Source organism: Peromyscus maniculatus, chromosome 20 (genome assembly GCF_049852395.1).
Source record: "Peromyscus maniculatus bairdii isolate BWxNUB_F1_BW_parent chromosome 20, HU_Pman_BW_mat_3.1, whole genome shotgun sequence".
In the NCBI taxonomy this organism is placed as follows: Eukaryota; Metazoa; Chordata; class Mammalia; order Rodentia; family Cricetidae; genus Peromyscus; species Peromyscus maniculatus.
This window is the reverse complement of record NC_134871.1, coordinates 70,028,777-70,051,570: the sequence shown is the minus strand read 5'-3', so window position 1 is coordinate 70,051,570 and position 22,794 is coordinate 70,028,777. Positions and strand designations below refer to the sequence as shown.

Sequence of the window (22,794 nt, the reverse complement as noted above, 5' to 3'; positions counted from 1 at the left end):
GAGTTCAAGACCATAATAGGCTAGCATGGGTCTTTAAGAAGTGGAGAATTCAGAAGACTGTGTCCAGAGATTAGAGACAAGGCTCAGTGAGGAAGATGCTTGCTGAGGACCTGAGTTCACCTGGTGTCTCCACACTTCCTGTGCACAAACCAACTAAAACATTAAAAAAATTGTCTTGCCAGGTATTGGGGGAGGGGTGCACACATCTTTAATCCCAGCACTTGGGAAGCAGAAGCAGGGAGGTGTCTCTGAGTTCAGAACTTGGTCTAGATAGCCAGTTCCAGGCTAGCCAGGGCTACATGTGATATCCTGTCTCAAAAATAACTGAATAATGTATTATTATGAAATATGTAAAAATGTAAGACATTAAAGTTAAAATTTTTTTCAATACATTTTAAAAAGATTTTTAAATTGTGTGTATGTAATATGTTTTATCTGTGTATGGGTCTGTGCTTGTGTGAGTATAGATACCCTGGGAGTCTCAAAGAGGGTGTCAGATACCCTGGAATTAGAGTTCTAGGTGCATGTAAGTGCCCAATCAGGGGTGCTGGGAACCCATCTTGGGTCTTCTGCAAGAGTAGTATATGTTCTTGACTTCTGAGCCATTTCCCCAGCCCCTTGAAAACTATCTCTGAACAGGCACTGTTAGCCTAGGCCAGCCTCACTCATGTTCTCAGCTCTTTCTACTGCAGACTCTGGTTTACAGGTCACTACTTAAGTGATAAACAATGTAGCCAGGTGTGGTGGCGCACACCTTTAATCCTAGCACTCCAGAGGAAGAAGCAGGTGATCTCTGAGTTCGAGGCCAGTCTGGTCTACAGAGTGAGTTTCAGGACAGTCAGGACTACACAGAGAAACCATTTCGAAAAACACCCCTCAAATAAGAAGAAAAAGAAAAAAACAACCAACCATCAACAATTGAAAAAAAAAAAAAAGAATATAATGTATTCATTCACTACCTAGTGAAAATAAAGTCATCAGAAAGCCACTTGTGGACCACAGCATTGGACCGCAGACATTTTCACTGAACCACACCTATGTGCCTGCTCTCTTAAGTGACACACCCGAGAGGCGGGACCAAACAGATGCCCTATAAATTTGTATCAGAACTCAAAACCTTATGCCTGTGCCTTTTCACATCAAAACTAAGTTATGGTGGTATTTTATTTGTACTGAAATGTGATTTTAATTGTATATTAATAAATAAAATTGCCCGGGGGTCAGAGCTATTAGAGCCATAGCAAGAGCGTGGCGGCGGTGGGGCATGCCTTTAATCCCAGCACTTGGTAGAAGAGCTAGGTAGATCTCTGTGTGTTCAAGGATACAGCCAGCATTGGAGACACACGCCTTTAACAACACCTGGAGGGCTGTACATACAGGCAGTGACGAGGCAGTCACGTGTTTGGGTTTACAGCCAATGAGAAGGCAGAACAGAAAGACTATTTAAAGACAGACACACAGGAAGTAGCTCTCTTTTGGAGAGATAGGACCACTGCAGGAGGAAGGGTAAGATTTTAGCTCTGAGCTCTGACCTCTTGGCTTTCTCTTTTGCATTGGTCTGTGTTTCTTATTTAATAAGACGGTTGGTTACATCTACACTAAGTACTGTTCCCCTTTCAGACTTTGGCTACCTGGAAGTCACAACCTAGTACTGGAGTGTTGTAACTGAAATGACTTTTCCAGAAGCTCCTACTTAACTCTACCATATGCACACAGATTTGCACATACCTCAGTACACGACTCAAGAATGCTATTTTAGATAGAGGGTCCTTTTGAAATAATAGTTGCAAGTTTTCTCAATTTCTTCTCTGTGCAACAGATAATCATTCTCGCTCTCAAAAATCTTTAACAGTCTCATCATCCGTTCTAATTTATTTACTGTAGGATAGAGGTGACTGCCCTCCATGCCTTGAAGTACCCACCACCTCTGGTATACACCTGTCCGAGCCTTCTCAAATGGACTGACAGTAACATTTATCAAATATGTGTATGGAATACTTAGAGCTGCTGATGACTGTGTTTGGCTATCAGATATAAGCAACAATGTACTTTTTCTTCTTGCAACATGCCCTCTTTTAATTTACCATGTCTATTTATTTACCTGCCCTATTTATTCTAAAGCTGCACTATTCAATACAGTAGCCACCAGCCTCATGTAGCCACCATATAAAACTAAAGAACTCCAGTCCCATTTCAAGCCCTGAATATCTGTCCCAAACACTGTACACATTGCCACCACACACAGAAGTCCTACTGGACTCTCCCGCCCCAAACACCAGTCTGGGGGTGGACTTACTACACTCCCCGCCTGGAACCTCGGCCCAAGCTTCCTTTTCTGCGCTGCTGCCTTTAGCAGTCTGCGGGTTGGTGGTGCCAGGGAAACAAGTGTTCGTAAACGAGCACCAGTGTCAGCCGCCGCTGTCACGTCTGCAGCCACGTGTCCAGGACTCCAGAGCGTGCACGGGGACTGTATTTTAAGGAGTGGTCCCACAGCTGGAGAAACGGCCCACTGGTCGAGTGCTGGCTGCAATCAGGAACACCAGAGTTCAAGAGCCAAGCTCCCGGAGGAAGTCAGGTGTCCTGTGCACACCTCTAGTTCTAAAGAGGTGTGGAAACGGGGATTGCTGGAGCTTGCCATCTATGTCACGTTTAGGGAGAGACCCTGGCTCACAGGAAGAGCTCAAGAGGAGTACACCCGACCTCCTCTCTTTGTGTGCATAGACCTATGCACACAGAAAGACACACAAATAAAGTCAGCCTTAAAAAAAATGTCCCTTTAAGTGATGCTTAAACAGAGGAATGAGGTTAGCATAAGACTATCTGTGTGAGGAAATGGCCAACCCGGGATGACAACCTCAAAGACCTGAAGAATTAAAACATGCTGTGTGGGCTGGAGGTACACAGAAGTCTGTGGCCATAAACTGAGTACAGTCCTTAGGCCTGGGACACTACTACCTAGGTGGAAAAGAAGCCACTGCAGGGCCTGGAGCAAGAGTCTTATTTGACAATTTAGTCCTGATACGATTTGGTCTTAGACGGCCTCCTTTAACCTAGGCTGGCCCTGAACCTGCTCTATAACCAATCAAGAATGATCTTGAACTCCTGAACCTCCTGCCTCTGCCTTCCTAGGTTGGGATTATAGGTGTGGGTCACCATGCCCATTTTAGTTGATCCTTTAAATAAGTAACTTTGGCTAAAGCACGGAAAAGAAAATTAAGGTAATAACAGGAGCCAGGCGACAGATGACTGGAGGATCGATGCAGAAATGTGGGAAGAAGTGCTGAGTGGTTAGAGGGGCTGAAGAGTGGTCAGCTGGGACAGGCATTTTACCAAGGGGCCAGTCAGACTCACTAGCATTTTCTCTCTGGTGCTGGGAATTGACCCTCAGACTGTATATGGTAGGCAGTCAAGCACTTCACTGTCCAGCTACACATGGACTGCCAAGCAGACTTGTGAGTGGTCTTACACATCAACATTTATCAAAACTCCCAAAGTGATTGACAGACGACTGGCCAGGAAAATTGAGGAGAAAAGCTTACATGTAAATGGCATCACTCATAAGCTGAGCGGATGCTATAAGGGGAGGAACTGGAATACCTTCCTGAGTTCCACCACTAAGATAATCTTAAGGTGTGCCAACAATTTAATAAGAAAATATGGGGAAATCTAGATGGAAAAGCATAAGCCCATTATTATTATTATTATTATTATTATTATTATTATTATTGTTATTTGTTTTTTGGTTTTTTGAGACAGAGTTTCTCTGTGTAGCTTTGTGCCTTTCCTGGAACTCGCTTTGGAGACCAGGCTAGCCTTGAACTCAGAGATCCACCTAAGCCCAATATTACAAAAGACATATAAGTATGCTTAGAAGCATTGGGTGTGGGAGCACACACCTTTAATTTCAGAGGCAGAGGGAGGCTGGTCTCTGTTAGTTCCAGGCCAGCCAGAGCCACATAGAGTTCATTATATCTGTTAACTTTGTTAAATGTCATTTTAACAAATGAAAGAACTTCATTTCCTAAATGATTAGGCAGAACACGAGTGTGAGCACAGTACAAGTTCCGGACTGTACTCAACACTGGCTGGGGTCTTCACTGACTTCCCCTTCCACCCTCACTAGTCCCTAGCTGGGAGTCACACCACAGCCAGCAGCTTGGTTCTCTACATTGACAGCCCAGCATTGCATGCATGGTGCATGCTACCACTGCATCAAAGTCTTAGTTCTTTTTTATCCTTAACCTCAAACTGAAAACACAACGTTCCTGTTTAATCTTCTAATACAGAAGCAATATCAATTTCCACCAGCATTATTAAGGTCCCAGACATAAGGGGCCCAAAGAGCACTTGTACATAGGATTTCCCCTCTCCACAAACAATCTCGAGAACCAGACAGATGGAACTGAATCCTGGCTCCATTACTTACAAGCTATTGACATCAGAGACAATATCTAATGGGGTGCAGCATGTACACAGGAGAGACTCTTCTTTGAGGCGGTCTCATTACACAGTGACTGGCCAGGGACTATGGAGTCCTGGCTGGCCTTGAACTTCAGTATCCCAACTGATAGGATAATGGGCCTTGCCACCACACCAGGGGAAACCTATCTACCTTTCTAAATCTCTATTCCTTCACCCACGGTCAACTCCTATCCTACGAAGTTGCTGAAGCACACGTGAGTGACTAATGGCAGTCTTTCTGTAGACATGGCTTTCCACAGGTCAGTTGTGTGTCTACCACACACGGGAACAAGTCTATACATACTGTATTGTCCGCTGCTGGTCTGATAGATGGGGGTTGGAACAGACATAGACGTGACAGCAGAAATACAAGGACTTTCTCCGTCTCCTTTTCTGCCCCGTGTATCTTCAGAAGAAAGGTCTTTCAAAATTTTCCTGTTAAAAAACAAAACTGTTAATGACAGTGCCTTACAAAGACAGTCTCTCCTGCCCGCCCTCTGTGTGACGGTAGCCTCACTACCCACCCAGGCTCCCAAGTGCTGGCATTACAGGAGCTACCACCCCTGTCCAGGTTAGAAGTGCAATATCTAACTGGGTGTGGTGCTATATGCCTTTAGTCTCAGTTTGGCAGGCAGAGGCAGGAGGATTACTTCGATCAGGAATTTGAAATGAACTGTCTCAAAGACAGAGCAGAGATAACCAAAAGCAGAAGTCAGTATTTCTATGTCAGCCCTGCGGGTGGCCGAGTCAGAGGGGCGGCGGATAGATGGCAGTTGACTTCAGGTGTCAGCCCACCAGGAGGCGACTGCCTGATGGGTCGATCTCGGAGAGGCAAGGCCCTGAGAACACAGACTCTTGGATGTCTTTAGCTTCTGCTGTGCCTTCCCATGTCTGTTGTATCTTTCTCTGGTATCTGGCATGGTGTAAATGGGTGTGGGGAGATCCCCACTGCCTGTAATGTGGTGTGTTTATCTCTTGGATACATCCCGTTCTACTGGGCATTTTTACCTGTGGATTATTATGATGATTTCTTCCTAAGCTGTACTGTCTAATTGATAACAATAATGCTAGTCTAAATAGAGTTTTGGTGATTAAAAAGTCCAACAGCTTTGAGGTAAAAAAAACCAAGAGACAATCAAAGTTTTAGAAAGACACACAGTTGAGTGAGGAACTCTTTAAGGCCAGGGAACAAGAACAAAGCAGCCCAATTATTACTAGCTGATGTACTTTTCTTGCTAGGACTGGTTGATGACCAAAGGTGATGATTAATTCCTTAGACCCATTTCTGCCCTCAATCTCCTGATATCAAAAACTATTGTTGGGGCCGGGCAGCGGTGGCGCACACCTTTAATCCCAGCACTGGGGAGGCAGAGGCAGGTGGATCTCTGTGAGTTTGAGGCTAGTCTGGTCTACAGAGCTAGTTCCAGGACAGGCACCAAAACTACACGGAGAAACCCTGTCTCGAGAAAAAAACAAAACAAAACAAAAACTATTGTTGGGTATGTATCATAAAGATTTAAAGTAGAGCTGACTGATTCTTTTTCATATATAAAAGTTTAGATTTGTGATTCCCTTAAGATTCCTTCTAAGATTACCTTTCAAGATAAGTAATAAAGTAACTGGCCCTTTCTTTGTAACTGCAAAACATAGCCTGCCAGTAAAAGTCCTGACTGAGAAAACTATCTTGCTTGCTTATACACTGTTAATCTATAACAAGTTGCTTGGGTATGAATGTACGTGGGTTTTTGGGATAATTTGTTTTTCAACTGTTATACGTAAAATGTTTAATTATGTTAAGGGATATGGAAAACATGCTGTTTTTTATTTGTATTCATTGTAATTATTTACTTGAAAAACAATGTAACCAAACTGTAATTTTTATACTGCCTGAAAGATTTTGCTGGGGGTATATAAGCTGGAAGAAAAAGAATAGAGAGTTAAAATGGGTTAGAAGGAAAACATCAAGAATGAGAGTAGGATTAGAAAATGCAGAAGAAGAATAAAGAAAAGGTCTGAAGGAAACCATCAAGAGAGTGTGTCTTTCTCCCTTAAACCCCCCCCCTCCCCAGATAAAGAAGTCTAGTACATACAGACTCTGTGGATTCCCTCTGAGCTCTGCACTGCTGAGGGTTGGCCCCCCAGGCAGCGATACAGCTCAGTGTGCTCTATCGAATCACCCCATTTGAATTCTCCAGGGGAGCGAGGAGCATGCAGTCTTTAAACTCAGCCAGCTGCTGAAACAGATCTCAGAGTCACAAGAGAGCAGAGTCTGAGTCATCACAATGCAGTCAGAGCTGTGGCTAGGAATGGCTTTAAATCCCAGAAACTCCTTGCCCTGTCAATCATCCTCAAGTGACCTTGACTCTGGAATCCTAGAGTTTAGCGGAAGGTTCTGCTGTCTGGACAGGACAGATCTCTGAACTAATTCTCCAGCACTCACCTCAGCTTCGTTCAACATGGCAATGTTCATGTGTACAGCGGTAACTAACAAGATGGAAGGAACTGTGCCTCCCTGTTCCTGAGGCAGTCTGATGGAGCTGGCACTACAAGGACAAGCCTGCTCTGAGACAAGGCAGGATCAAGGGCAGGGTCCCGAGAAAGGAACAGAGGGTCTGACTCACAATCCTAGTTAAGCCAGTCTTATCCCAGATCTACATACAAGAAAGAACAGAGAAGCCACTGCTTGTCCAAACACAGCTGTCAGCAGGACTCCAGAAGGAGAGACTGTAAGGAAACCTTCCCAGAAAGGAAACCTTGGAAACAGCACAGCTGCCGGGAATTCCTGGAAAACCCCTCAAGTGAATGAGTTACAAGCAAGCAAATCAAGGAGCTTCCCTATTCATCCACAAAGAGAGCTGGCCTGGAGAGGGAATGAATGGTTCCTTGGGAGAACTCTGTGTAGCCCTGGCTGTCCTTGAACTCAGAGATCTGCCTGCCTCTGCCTTCCAAGTGCTGGGATTAATGGTGTGCACCACCACTGCCCAGCCTTTCTCTTTTCCTTTTTTTTGTGTGTGTAGGGCTCAATAAATAACTGTTAAATTTTTAAAAAGGACAATAATTAAGCTGACCTTAGTGGTGCACACCTTTAATCCCAGAGGCAGAGGCAGGCCGACCTGTGAGTTCCAGGCCAGTCACAGACCCTGTCTCAAAAACAAAAAAAAAAAACAAACAACCATAAACAGACAGACAGACAAATAAAAAACACTATGGTATGGGGCTCTAGTAGAGAGTTGTGCTTCTTAAAAAGTCTTAGGGGGCTGGAGAGATGGCTCAGCAGTTAAGAGCACTAGCTGCTCTTCCAAAGGACCTGGGTTCAATACCCAGCACCTACATGGCAGCTCACAACTGTCTGTAACTCCATTCCAGGGGACCCAACTCCCTCACACAGATATTCCATGCAGAATACCAATGCATATGAAATAAATCATCAAAAAAAAAAAAAAAATTGGGCAGTAGTGGCGCATGCTTTTAATCCCAGCACTCAGGATCTCTGAGTTCAAGGCCAGCCTGGTCTACAGAGCAAGTTCCAGGACAGCCAGAGCTGTTACACAGAGAAACCCTGTCTGTCTTAAAAGGGGTGGGGTGGGGAGGGGAGAAGACGTCTTAAGGGATTAAGTAATCTTTTGTTTGGCATTTATCATTATAATGATGTATTCTAGACTAACTGTATTTTATTCAGTATTTGCCCTTCTCCTTTCCGGGATCTTTTTGCAGTCTCTGTCCAGCTTTAGCCTGTGATAACCACCTTGCTGGGTGGATGCCCACACGGACAGTTGTGCCGTTAGCCTTTTCTCGCTGTAGATGGCATAGTTCTTCCTGTACAGTTGGACCACTTTGCCAATCTGCTAGCCTTTGAGTGTCCTCAGACAACCTGCATGTCTTCATCCTTTGGAATAGACTGAACACTGTACTTCTGTCTCAGCTCTTTGAAAGAGGGGAGGACATGATCTTCCTTCAAGTGTGAGAGGTGCACTGAAATACCGTTAGCCGTTCTTGCTTCAGTCACAAAGGTTTTGAACTTCATTTTGGCCATGACAACTAGCCGAATACTCCATCTTGGTTTCTTGAGACAGGGTCTTTCTACACAGTGCCAGCTGGAACTCAACAGTTGGAAGGCTGCCTTCCAACTCAGAGATCCACCTGCCCCTGCCTCTCAAACGCTGGGATTAAAAGTATGTATACCCTAGTCAGGTGGGTTTAATGCTGTGAATCTTTCTGTAATTAATGTTTTGAGTTACGTCCCACAAAATCTGATATTTTGCACAGACACAGCTCCCAGACAGTCTCATTTAGCCCAGAACTCTCTTCCTAGTTAGGGATGATCTTCAACTCCTGATCTTCCTGTCTCCACGTCTCAAGAGCTCAGATTACAAATGTGTGTCAGCAGCCTGGTTCTTTGAAAGCATTTTTATTAGTCTTTATGCACGTGTGTGTGCCAGAGGGGGATAGGTTCCCCTCTCACAACACAGGTCCCAGGGACTGAACCAAGGTCGGCAGGCTTGGACGCGGGCCATTGTACCTGCTGAGCAGTGCTGGGACTACAGTGTGGTTTATGCAGTGTTGGGGACTGAGTATGGTAGGCAAGCACTCTACCAACTCAAGTGTATTCCCAGTATTAACAAGTTTCTTAACTGATGAAGACTAAAATGCAAGCTGGCCATTATAGCTCAGCTCACACTTGTAATCTCAGCACCCCAGAGGCTAAGGCAGGAGGACTGCTCCAAGTTCTAGACCAGCCAGTGCTACATGGTGAGACCATGTCTCAAAAAAAAAAGTACTACTATGAAAACAAGACAATTCCTTTTTTTTAAAAAAAAATTTTTGGTGGCTGGAGAGAGAGCCATGGGTGCTGGGAACCGAGCTCTTGTATTTTTGGTTGTGAGCCTAGGCTTTAACGGCTGAGTCATTTCTCCAGCCCAATTATAACTTCCTTTAAGACTTCCTGTTTAGCAGCCAGGTAGTGTGCCTTTAGTCCCAGCACTCGGGAGGCAGAGGCAGGTGATGCGTTCGAAGCCAGCCTGGTCTACAGAGTGAGTTCTAGGACATCCAGGGTGCTGTGAAATAATCCTTTTGCACATTGTGAATGTGTGCTGCTCTCGTTGGTTTAATTAAGAGCCAACTAGCCAACAGCTAGGCAGGAAGAGGTTATAGGTAGGAGAGCGAGACAGAACACTGGGAAGAAGAAGGGTGGAGCTGCCAGCCAGATGCACAGGGAGCAGGACTTGTAGAAAAACAAGGTAACAGCCATAAGCCACGTGGCAGCACATAAATGAATAGAAATGGGTTTATTTAAATTGTAAGAGCTAGTTAGAAAAACTCCACCCACACAAGGATACACAGAGAAATCCCGTCTCAAAAAACAGAAACACTTCCTGTTTGGCAAATGAAATGTTCTTAGTTTAATTTCCAATTATTTGGAGATTTTCCTATTATATTTCTATTAGTCTAATTCTAGTATGAGAACATATATGATTTCAGTTCTTTTAAATTGCTAAGGGCATTCCTCTTCTTGAGAACTCTCTTTTCCTTAATAAATAAATATATGTTGAGTCTGCTATAAAAAAAAAAAAATAGGTTTGTCCTAACCCAGGTGTGGCATTTCCTTTTTCCTTTTTCTTCCTTTGAAACAGGGCCCTACCCTGGCTGGCCTGCAGCTGTGTGGAACCAGGATGCCTTCAAATTCAAGAACTCTACTACCTTCTTGTGTCACCATACTCAGCAGTTTGTTTGGTTTTCGAAACAGGTCTTACTCTATAGACTAGGTTGGCCTCAAACTCAGAAGTAATCCTCCTGCCCCAGCTTTACAAGTCTAGGTTTATAGGGATGAACTACCACACTCAGTGCAAAGCTGTGTCTTTGGTACATGAATAATGTGCTTTGTCCAGTTGTTTGGTGGATGCCTCCCCAAACCATTTTACTCCACTGGTTGCTAGTGTTAACCAATTTGCTTACTTGTCTTTTCACTTGTTAGCTGTGACACATGTATTCACGCACACATCTTCGCCTTTTAGAAGAAAAGGTGTGAAATCAACCACCCTGCACTTATCCCGTGTGCAGTGCAGCGTGTCCAGCCTTTAGTCACCCTCAGGGGTGTGCAGTCTTTAGTCACCACACTCTAACTTTAGAACAGATGTTCCCTTCTCAATGTCAGACCCTTCTTCTATCCCTGGGGCTAAGCACCCTTGATTCAGAGGTGCCAGAGAGCTTTCCTGTCTCTTCTCACTAGTCTCCAAAATGGATTTTTTTCTTTTCTCTCCAATCTCCTTTTAAACACATCTGAGTTTTACTTCTGTTACATTTCTCTCATGTCTGCCCAGAGTTTCTATTTCCATTTATTTCAAGAGGACTAACACTTACTTACTAGAACATTTTCATAACAGGCCCTTCTAAATCTGTACCACGTAATTCCATCATCTCTGCTATCTAGGTGTCAGAATCTGCTAACAGCCTCCTCACCCACCCAACGAGGGACTTTTTCAGGCCAAGTGATTTCAGACATTTTCAGTAGTCTATTATCTGAGTCTTGTTTGAATCCTACAGAGAATGTTTCACTTAGTAGGCTAAAACAATCAATCTAGTCATGTCTAAGCTACACGTTCTAACAGGCCTTCTCTCTGCTGTGGTTCCAGTATCAATTCAATTCTCAAAGCCTTCTGCGGTTCTGTTTGGATCTGTGCCTAGGACAGCAAGTTAGGATCTGGGCTACAGATTCTCCTGTACATCTTCTTGTTTTCAAAAGTCCACATGTGCTTGGGAAGCCATTTCTAGCCTTCATTTGCTAAAATGTACAATGGGATGGGTATGTGTTGGATGTCATAGAAAGTTTCCTCTGCCTAGTATTACTTCTGCGGATTCCTTGCCATTTACTGATGTGTGTGTGTGTGTGTGTTTGTGCGTGCGTGCGCAGAGGCTGGATAACAACTGTCACAAGTTTCTTCTGTCACTTTTCAGGTAGTTCACCTCCATGTACATGAGGACTTCCTGCTGAATTCAGCTTTGGGGAGTAACCTAAGCCTTACCTTGGGAAGCTGCTTCTCAGATTCTAGCCTCCTTCGGTGCTCAGCTTAGGGAACAAAACCCAGTCGAGTCCTTCCTATCACACACTAAGGCAGTCAAGCACTCTGGTACCCGCTCTTCATGCCCCCCCCCCCCCCCCCCCCCCCCCCCCCCCCCCCCCCCCGGTTTTCAAGACAGGGTTTCTCTGCATAGCCCTGGCTGTCTGGGATCTCACTCTGTAGACCAGGCTGGCCTTGAACTCATACAAATGGCTCTGCCTCCCCAGTGCTGGGATTAAGGGCGTGTGCCACCACCGCCTGGCTAGTGACTACTTTTAATAGCTTGTGATAAGTCTACAGTAATCAGTATAAAATTCCAAGAGACTATTTCTGTCTGGAGTACCCCCATATTCTCCCTTTCCTTCCCCTTCTTGTGGTACTGGGGACCAAACCCAGGGCCTTACACATACAGGTTAAGTGCTCTACACTGACATGCATTTCCAGATCCCTATTGTATTACCAAGCGACCAAATGAGTCACAGCTAGTGTTCTAAGAAGCCAGCAGAAGCAAACACTTATCTCTGGGTTAGCACAAGGACAAACCCAGGCCTTGTACATGCAGGCAAGACGTAACCACTGGGGTACATTCCTGAGTACAGAATTCCAGGCCAAAAGGTAGGTTTTAGTCCATCATGTCTAATGCTGCTGTCCCTGCTGTTCGAGACACCTGCTGTTTGTTAGCTTAGTGACCATTCCTTTCTAGATAATCTTTTTAGAATCCAATGGTTATCTGGGCTGGGAACACAGCTCAGTGATAGCTTGCCTAGCACATATTTACCAGCACCAGGAAAACAAAACTCAATCTCGTATTCTCCAATTTTTCCTTAAGACTCACCCAGACACAGTTCTGCATACATTTCTCATTTGGGAATCTTCCTTTCTGAAGCCAATAACTCAGGCCCTGGAACACCCGTCCTCTCCTGAGGGAGTAGCTAGAAGCGCCCTTCCCGCTCTCTCTGTGGGAGATGGCTGTAGGTCATGCCTTCCCAGCCTATGGCCTCCCTCCTCACTTCTATTTACTTCCTGTGCTCATCTTAGGTCATCTACTCAGGGCCTTCCTCCTTCACCTCCAACTACCCAATTCTTCAGTCACATCTAAACTGCTGTAATGCTTATTTTAAATTTCTCAGCAGACCTCAGGACCTATCTTTGTAGTTTTCTTCCTTTTCAAAGTCCTCCCAATCTCCTGGTCCAGTGTGGGTTTGATTCCTCTTGGTGTCTTTCTTGACTTAAATTAGACACGGAGTCCATGGTGATTTCATGATGAGAGGTTGTGTGTACTAATAACATATTATTTCTTGTAGCTCTTTATCGTTTTTTCAATCACATTCTTTAGGATTTTCCCCGCCCCCAAATTGTCACTCTGTTTTGAGGAGGTGTCCTCTGAACACCATGTTTGGTGTGAACCTGTGCTGTGGGGAGACAGTGGGGCCTAGTGGCAGGGACGTGCCCTCCCTCACTAGGGGCTGGCCCAGGCTCTCGAACAGCAGACCTGCTCCCTCCTGCGGTCTACCCTGCATCCTTCTGTCCTTAGCTGAAGGAGCTCTTCTGCTGCCTTACAAACTGCCTGTTCAAACAAAGATCAAATTAGTGTCGCCTTGATTCACACCTGGTAATTCCTTCCTATTTATTCTACAGACATACTGACCCTATACACACTTCTCTCACACCACCTAAGATCTTACTACAGTGTTTACAGGCTTCTTCATTCTCTGATTCCTCCTACCATACAGCCTCCAGATTTGGTCAATTCTACCATGGACCCGCCACAAATTCACTCACTCCAAATATATCCCTACTCCTTCCTATCCATATGAAATTACAGACAACTGCAAAGGCCCTCTGTCAGCTGGTCGTAGTACTTACCGATCCCGATTAACCGAGCAAGTCATTACTCAGCATTTACTAAGGGATGGTTACAATGCTAAGACCCAGCATCACTGAAAAATATGGCCATCCCCCTTCAAATGGAATCCCCCCCCCCCCGACACAGTTTCTCTGTTGTCTAATTTTGGTGCCTGTCCTGGATCTCACTCTGTAGACCAGGCTGGCCTCGAACTCAGAGATCTGCCTCCCAAGTGCTAGGATTAAAGGCGTGCACTGCCACCACCACCACCACCACCTGGCTCAAATGGAATTCTAAGGGGCTAGAAACATGGCTCAATGGTTACTGTTTCAGCAGAGAACCCAGGTTCAGTTCCCAGCACCCACATGGCAGCTCACAACCACCTATAACTCCAGTTCCAGGGGATCTGACACCTTCTAGCCTCCTGAACACACATGCCACACACAAAGGCACACAGGCAAACACCATTAACATAAGTGAATCTAAAAGCACTAACAAGTACTAAAAAGAGCTACAGAAGACAGACTTTATTGTCTCAGGTCCGTCAGGAAGAGGCAGGTTGAGGCTTCTGGTAAGCACACACAGGAGTTATGCAGAATGTAGAGGTATTTCAGACAAGCTACACAAGGGCCTGGACTAAGGCTCAGACTCAGAACGAGAAGACACAGCACACACTCTAACTTGGCAGTCCTGCTTTTATATGGCTGTTAGAGTAAAAACTGCCAGCGGGGCGCAATGACACATGCTTTGAATCCCAGCACTTGGGAGAAGAGGGAGGGGGCCTCTGAGTTTGAGGACAGCCTGATCTATATAGAAAGATCTCAAAAACACAAACTATTTTAAGCCTAAATTCTTTAGCTTAATCTGCTTCTACTATACCTCTCCTAACTGCGACCTTGTCTAACCACGCTTGCCCTCTTTATTTTCACAGAACTATCTGAACACGTTTGATAACAAAGTACCAACCTGTAAGATGGGCGCCGAGCCAGGATGCCGTGGGCTTTCTGGGAGGAGCCTATGCTGTCAGATGAGTCCTGAGACTCCTCACTTTCTGAGAAAGATGACACCTAAAAATCAGAACCGATTTTAATATCTGAAGACAGACAGGGAAAGAATCGAGTTTTTACTTTCAAAGAAATGATCTGTCTCCTGTCACCCAATTCACTGCACATCACTCCTCGGGTATAACAGAGCAAAGGGGAGCACAGTAACTCAAGAAACCAATGGGCACAGCCCCCCTCTAATCCCAGCACCCGGGAGGCGGGGCAGGCGGGTCTACAGAGTGAGGTCTAGAACAGAGAAACCAAGAAGAAAAGAAAAAGGAAAGAGCATACAATATAGTAGCCCAAAGCTAACAGAGCTTATGTCTCCAATAAAATGGTACTAACTGGGGGCTGGAGAGATGGCTGAGTGGTTAAGAACACTGGCTGCTCTTCCAGAGGTTCGAAGTTCATTCCCAGTATGCAGACATGTAGACAAAGCACTAATATACATAAATAAATACATATGTAAATAAACCTTGAAATGGTATTATTCTACTGGTTACAAATAAAAAGATACTTCTGATCTCACCCTGAGCCATATTTAGAGATTCTCAGTTTAAAAAGCCTATTAGAAACCTAACTGTTCTCAGGAGACTGCTGAATCTGTAAGCACACAGACTGAGGTCTGCTGGATGCATGCACGTGGCATGCTGGGAATTGAAATGGCTCGCGATTATGAGCTTGTACTGTTCTTCCAGAGGACCAGAGTTCAATTCCTAGCAGCCACACTGTGCTGCTTCAGGAGGCTCTGAGGCCTCTGACCTCCACCGGCATCTGCACACACATGAAGGTACTCTACACATAATTTAAAATAATAAGCGTGCATTTTTGGAAGGCAAAGCTCTTTGGAGTCCTTAAAGCCATAAAATTTAACAGGCAATCACACTTAAGAATACTTTAGCATTAATAAACTGATAAAAAGAGAAGAGGAAAATGAGGGAGGGAGGACCTCCAAACAGTTTCCAATCTCTGCAGCTGCCATCTTTCCCACAGAGGAACAGACCAAACAAGCCACACCGCGGCCATGTGTGGCACAGCTGGGAGGCCAGCAGCCAGGAGTTTGAAGTCGCCTCACTACCCAGCAAGACTCTGGCTCCAAACACGCCCAACGCTACCCTGACAACACTGCCAGTCAGTGTGCTCAGGAGGAAACAATGACTGACAGCTTCCTTCCCAGACAGAAGAGCGTCTCAGGACCTGTCAGGTGGCTAGGCAGTCATCAGCAGGGTTGGAGGTCCTGGGAATGGGACCCTCTCATCATCAGTGTAGAAAACCAAGAACTCAAACGGTAGTGCTCTGACTTCTGCTCAACTAAAATCTAAGTCCTGGACCTAGCCCTGGATAGGTGACATCTTTCACTGCTCCAATGCCATCCATCCAACCTTAGGATTATCTGGCAAGTCAATTCTAACCAGGAGGCTTCCTGATAAAAGAGCAAGGACTAGTAATCACTGTGCCCTCCCCTAAGAATCACCCCAAATGGGTCTGTCAATAACTTGGATAGGAAAATGAGCCCCCCACAAAATAAAACCCCCATATTCTAGAGGCTTTGAAACAAGTATAAAATCTTTTTAAAATGTAGCTAGGTATGATGGTCTCATTGAGAGTGTAGTCCAAGCAGACTGTAATAAAGTATCTTCCGTCTACATACTACTCTGTGCTGAATTCTTGTGATGGAGCTCCAAAGGCCAGGAAGACAGATCTGGTGACAGCTACTAGACACATGTTTCTATCAAGTATTTGAAATGTGGCTTTTTTTTTTTTTTTTTTTTTTTTTTTTTGAGATAGGGTCTATGTAGCCCTGGCTGTCCAGCAACTCTCTGGAGACCAGGATAGTCTCAAACTCACAGAGGTCCACCTGCCTCTGCCCCAGAAGTGTTGGGATTAAAGGTGTGCACCACCACATACAGCTTAAAGTTTATTTAATTTAACTAAATTAAAACTGATAAACATGCTGGCTGTTGGTTATATATTGAAAAATGCAACCCTAGCCAGGTGATAGTGGCAAACACCTTTAATCCCAGCACTCAGGAGGCAGAGGCAGGCGGATCTCTGTGAGTTCCAGGTCAGCCTGGTCTAGGGAGCGAGTTCCAGGACAGGTGCAAAGCTACAGAGAAACCCTGTCTCAAAAAACAAAACAAAACAACACCAACAACAAAAAACAAAGTGAGTTCCAGAACAGTCAGGGCTACACAATCCCTGTCCTTTCTCCCCAAAGGAAAGAAAAATGCAATCCTATCTTGATACCTGTCACACCCAGAACTTATCAGGAATAAAAGATTTGTTCATTAATACAGTACCAATTATACTGTAATTTACTATAATATTGTTTTTACTGAGTTCTTAATGTATCAAAGTCACTAAGTCAACATATAAAGGAAAACCAAAAGGTCTGCCTAAAGCTGAGGGCATGGTGGCACATTCCTTTAATCCCAGGCAGAGGTAAGTAGATAGTTTCAGGTCATACAAGGCTACACAGTAAGACCTTGCCTTAAAAAAAAAAAAAAAAAGTTCTTGCTCTGTTTCTGAAAAACTCTTTAATTAAAGCACACTGGTTAGACAGGAGCTAAGCTTTTAAGTCTGCAGCCCCGTCCCTTACGCAGTATAAAGATAACTGAAACTTCTACAGATTAAATCCTTTAAAGGCACACAAAAACATACTTTCAGGAGAATTACAATTCCATCTATTTTCTATTCCATAATACACTTTCTTTTAAAAGACCCTTCTTTGTAGAGTCAACTGTACAGAAAATGTACTTTACTATGTAAAAAAAGAAACTTCGTGTCTACTGCCATAGCTGTGTGGTTAACTACTAAGCAGTACCAGTAATTTGGAAACAGAATAAAGTAAAAATCAAGCTTCTGAAAACCCTCCCGGGCTTGCAGAGGATCACACTCCCAAGCCCACTTCCTCTTGGCTGGCGCTGCCCTGCCAGGAGCCTCTCAAAGTTCAAACCCACCTGTCCTGCTGAGCGTTTCCCTGGGGAGGATGCCCTTTTCCTGAGAGTGTCAAATTCCCTCTGAGGAGCTCTCTGTAGCTCCAAAGGGGGAATACTTTTGGGACTTCTCAGGGTCAAAACTTCACTGCTGGGTGACTTCTGGCCCATGTGTTCATCCCTCTACTACACAGGAGACAACAGAAATGTCTCTTTTTGCTCCACTCTCTGTATCTGCAGCCAGAATCTTACCCAAACTGGTATGTCAAGGTTGTTAATGCAATAATGGGGGGCGGCACAGGACAATGACACAAGATGCAAACTCTTCTAGCGCTGTCAGGCCTATGTGCTATCTGCCCTGAGTTTTGACATGCCCATTTTTCACTGTTGACAACTTACTGTGTTCCAGTCAATGCCCTTACTTAAAAAAAAAAAAGTCTGAAAAGGAAACCTTTAAACTGAAAAGAAAATGTTTGTACTGGAGAGAAGGAGAGATTTATAAAAAAGCAAAGAACAAAAGCACCTTGTGGCCAGACGGTGATGGCACACGTCTTTAATCCCAGCACTCAGGAGGCAGAGGCAGGCGGATCTCTGTGAGTTCGAGGCCAGCCTGGTCTCCAAAGCGAGTTCCAAGAAAGGTGCAAAGCTACACAAAGAAACCCTGTCTTGAAAAAAACAAACAAAAACAAAAACAAAACAAAACAAAAAACCACCTTGTTTTCAGTTAAGGGGAGGAGATTTGAGGACTGTAACAGCAGCAAGGCAGAGCAAAGCAGACAGTCTTGAGCAATCACTTGGTAACTCCTGCTCTAGACTTTCCAAGCATATCTGTAATGTGAGCAGATTTGAAAAATACAGTTATCCTGCTTGATCAAAATGATTCCCAATAGTCATCCATTTTTAAAGCTTAATGGCCAGTAAGAAATGAAGCACCAGAAAAAGCAGAAACAATCAACAGCAGAATCAGACCCAAAGGAGACAGTCACATCATTAGATGCAGATGATCAAACACTTAAGCTTGATGTTGGAAGTAATAGAACTGATGTTATAAAGGATTTACCAAGGAGACATTAAATCACACAAACAGAATTTAGAGAAGGGAGCAATGCTTCCAAAATACTGCAAAGAAAAGTAGTATGGCCAGACGGTGTTGGCACACGCCTTTAATACTAGCACCCAGGAGGCAAAGGCAGAGGCAGGTGGATCTCTGTGAGTTCGAGGACAGCCTGGTCTACAGAGTGAGTTCTGGGAAAGGCGCAAAGCTACACAGAAAAACCCTGTGCAGTTGGAGTTTTCCTGTGTCCAGCCGGCTCCTGCAGCCACTCAGACCCAAGTAAATACATAGACATATATTACTTATAAACTGTATGGCCACTGCAGGTTTCTTGCTATCTAGTTCTTATTATCCTAAATTAGCCCATTTCTACAAATCTATACCTTGCCATGTGGCCTGTGGCTTACCGGTATCTTTATATCTTACTTCTCATGCCTTCTACTTCTCAGCATTCTCCTCTCTGCTTGTCCCGCCTATACTATACCTCCTGCCTGGCTACTGGCCAATCAGTGTTTTATTTATCAATCAGAGCAAAACATTCACAGCATACAGACCATCCCACAGCAATCCTGTCTCAAAAAAAAAAATAAATAAATAAAAAACAAAAAACAAAACAAAAAAAAGAAAAGTAGTATGCCAACCAGGTTGGGTAGATATGTTTGTTCACCAGGATGAAGCCTACTCCCAAGAACCTGCTTCTCTTCTAACAGGCAGCTCAAGAGACAGTACAGGATCACTGTCCCGGTCTACCATGGAGTATAAAAACCCCATTTCTCTTCTTGAGAAAAGCATAGTTCTGCAAATGGACAAGCTGACCCCAGGTAATAACTATTTGAAAAGAAGCTGAGGTAGGCTGACCCTTGACTTGGGCAGACTCGCCCCTCTGGCAGGATGTTGAACACTCTCTGGGATTTGATGACACTGAGATTGATCCTTTGGACTTTGATGCTGTTGCTTCTCCTACTCCCCAGTGTGCTTGGGAAACACCACTGGCTTAGACATTAGGCACCCAGAGATGCAGGGAAAACCTGCCCTGCACACAGGCTACAAAGTTAAGTGTAACCAGGGGAGATTCCTGATATGCAAAGGGAAGATTTAAGGTCAAGACAGCTCTGTGGATACCTCACAAATGACCCGTCTAAATGGTACACAAGACAAGAGACACTAACTTCAGTCCAATTCTTCCCGGTACACTGTAGTACCAGAGCACCCAGAAGACGCTGCTCTAACACCTATCTACTTCTCCCCACTCTATGCCTTTCTTTCTTTATTATGTCTAGTACTGACTATTTTTGAGACAGGGTCTCAGTGTGTAGCTTGGCTGGCCAGGAACTTGCTTTGTAGACCATGTTGGTCTTTAACTCATGCATGCCTGGTGCCCTCAGGTCAGAAGAGGGTGTCAGATTCCCTGGATTGGAGTTACACATGGTTGTGAGCCCCATGTAGGTGCTGGGAATCAAATCAGGATCCTCTGCAAGAACAGCTAGTGCTCTTACCAACTGAAGCCATTTCTCCAGCCACGGTAATATTTCTACTTCATTTTTAAGAGCTTTAACATTTTTTATGTTCCTCTACTTTTGTGTGTGTGTGTGTGTGTGTGTGTATATATATATATATATATATATATATATATATATATTTTTTTTTTTTTTTTTTCATCTTTAAAGCCTTTTAAAATTATTTTTAGCTGGGTGGTGGTGGTGCAAGCCTTTAATCCCTGCACTTGGGAGACAGGAAGGTTGATCTTTGTGAGTTCGAGCCCAGCCTGGGCTACAGAGTGAGTTCCAGGAAAGGCACAAAGCTACACAGAGAAACCCTGCCTAGGAAAAAAGAATTATTTTTATTTTACTTGTATTAGTGTTTTGCCTGTATGCAAGTTTATGCTCAGAGCAGCTAAAGAGGAATATTATAATATTATAAACCATTATGAACCTTAACACGGGAGCTGGAGTTGAACCTGGATCCTCTGAAGAGCAGCCAGACCAAGCCATCCCCCAGCCCCCACTTTTCTACCTAACGCTGCTTTCCCCTCCTCTCCGTAATCCGTCTGTCTCCTTTCTTCCCCTTCTCAGCCTTCCTCCTTCATGTCATTCACTATTTTCTCTTTAACAATTTCAACTCCACAGTTTATTTTACATTAGGCTTTTGTTATTTCTTATATTATTTATTTTCATGTGCTTCGGTATATGTGTGCAGGTCAGAGCATAACTTGTAAGAGTTGTTTCTCTCCTACCGTGTGGGTTGCCAGGACCAAACTCAGGTCACCAGGTTTGCGGCCAGCACTTTTACCCAGTGAGCCATCATCTCACTGGCCCTATTTTTTTCCTTGCCATTTTTTGTTCTATGGTTTTTAGTGCTCTAGGTGGCTTCATCTGGTTTTGTTTTTTGAGACAGGGTTTCTGTCACCCTGGCTGTCCTGGAACTCACTCTGTAGACCAGGCTGGCCTTGAACTCAGAGATCTGCCTGCCTCTACCTCCTGAGTGCTGGGATTAAAGGCGTGCGCCACCACCGCCCGGCTGTGGTCTGTTTTCTGAGGATTGAGCCCCCCAAAGGATATTTATTAAAAAAGATCAAAGTGTGTAGGTAAACAGACTGATGGCTCAAAGGTTTAAAATACTAGCTGTTATTGGAGACGACCCAAGTTTGGTTGCCAGCACCCACTTTAGGCATCTCCTAACCACCTGTAAGTGCAGGTCCAGAAGATGCAACACCCTCCTGACCTCTGAGGGCACCTATACTAACACACATCCACATATACACATAAGTAAATAAAAAATCTTTATAAAGATTCCAGGGCCAATGTGCATGCATATATGTATGCTTAAGTATTTTAAAAGATCTTGAATGAAACTGGAAGCGATATCCATAACCAGATGAGCAAATCACAACACAGGTAAGAAAAACATGAAAGTATGGAAATGTAACCCCTCAATTACCAAATTTAATGATACTAAAATCGTTAAAATGATGGTTTCAAAGAGGATACAAAAAAAGCAGATGAATGAAGTAAAAAAAAAAATCAGTTCAGGAACTGAATTGATTAACAATCTAGCACATGAACGAGGAATACAACAAAGAAAAAAGCAGGGGCTGCATTGGAGTGGCGCTGCTCTTGCTGTGGCCCTGAGTTTGACCCTAGCACTGTCTAAGAAAGCTGGGTGTGCTGGCATGTGCCTGTAATTCCACTGATGGGAAGGAAAGTGGAGTCAGGATCCCTGTCTAGACAGCCAGTATAAACACATAAGTGAGTTCCAGGTTTAATCAGAAACCCTCTCTCAAATAAGGTAGAGGGCAATTAAGATACCCTGCAAGCCGATGGTGATGGTGGTGGTGGAGGAGGAGCAGCAGGCCTTTAATCCCAGCACTGGGGAGGCAGAGCCAGGTGGATCTCCGTGAGTTCGAGGCCAGCCTGGGCTACCAAGTGAGTTTCAGGAAAGGCGCAAAGCTACACAGAGAAACCCTGTCTCAAAAAACCAAAGATACCCAGCTCTTCACCTCTGGCCTACAGCCACATAAAATCCTTGCAGCAGCAGCAGCAGAAGTCACAGGCGACCAACCAGGAGGGAGGCAGCAGGGGCTGGAAAATCACCCTGCAGTCTGAGCACACAATGCTCTTGCAGGAGCTCAGATCAGTTCTCAGCACCCACACTGCAGCTCACAACCTACCCACATTAACTTATCTTTCCCATCAAATCCAGATCATCAGGCTTGAATGGGAAAGTACTTTAACTGGCTGAGTCAACTGGCCAGCCTGATCCTATTCTTAAAGACCTTAATAGGCCAGGCAGTGGTAGCGCAAGCCTTTAATACTAGCACTCTGGAGGCAGAGGCAGGCGGATATCTGTGAGTTCGAGGCCAGCCTGGTCTACAAAGTGAGTTCCAAGCCAGGCTGGTCTACACAGAGAAACCCTGTCTTGAAAAACCAAAAAACAAACAAAAAACCCCAAAAAACCAAAACCAAAGAACCAAGAACCAACTTCACAACTCCACCAGAAAACTTAGATCTGACACACTTTCTGCAACAGGACACAAAACTAACACAAAAATCAGTAACTGTTCTATACACTAGTAACTAACATGCAGAGAAAGAAAGAAACAACCCATTTCACAATAGCTTCAAATGATAAATAAAAGGCCCAGAAATAAACCTAACTAAAGAGTACAATGTAAGCTTCAAAAGATGGAGAGAGCATTTCCTGCCATGGATCAGCAGAACCAACAAGGTGCGAATGTGATACTACAAGAGCAACCTGGAGGCCAGTGACGTTCCTATCTCAATGTCGATGACATTATTCACATAACAGAACATCTAACACTTACACGACATAAAAACGGGTGCAGCCAGTATGGAGGTTTCTCAAAAAACTAAAAATAAAACTACCATATGACCGAGCCATT

The 22,794-nt window shown here is 44.4% G+C and overlaps 1 protein-coding gene across 19 annotated transcripts in view; it reads right to left on the bottom strand.

Moving 5' to 3' along the window:
• Positions 1–22,794, bottom strand: part of Atf1 (activating transcription factor 1) — a 43,912-nt gene that overhangs the window by 9,228 nt on the left and 11,890 nt on the right. For 10 of the 19 annotated variants that reach the window (XM_076556834.1, XM_076556840.1, XM_076556842.1 and 7 more), the window contains 2 exons: positions 14,329–14,429; positions 4,766–4,896 (listed from right to left, as the gene is read on the bottom strand). In XM_076556834.1, coding sequence (XP_076412949.1) covers positions 4,766–4,896; positions 14,329–14,429 — 232 coding nt within the window. Of the gene's footprint in view, positions 1–4,765; positions 4,897–14,328; positions 14,430–14,750; positions 14,846–17,365; positions 17,578–22,794 lie in introns of those variants that run through there. The other 9 variants (XM_076556835.1, XM_076556836.1, XM_076556837.1 and 6 more) reach the window with 5 other exon arrangements.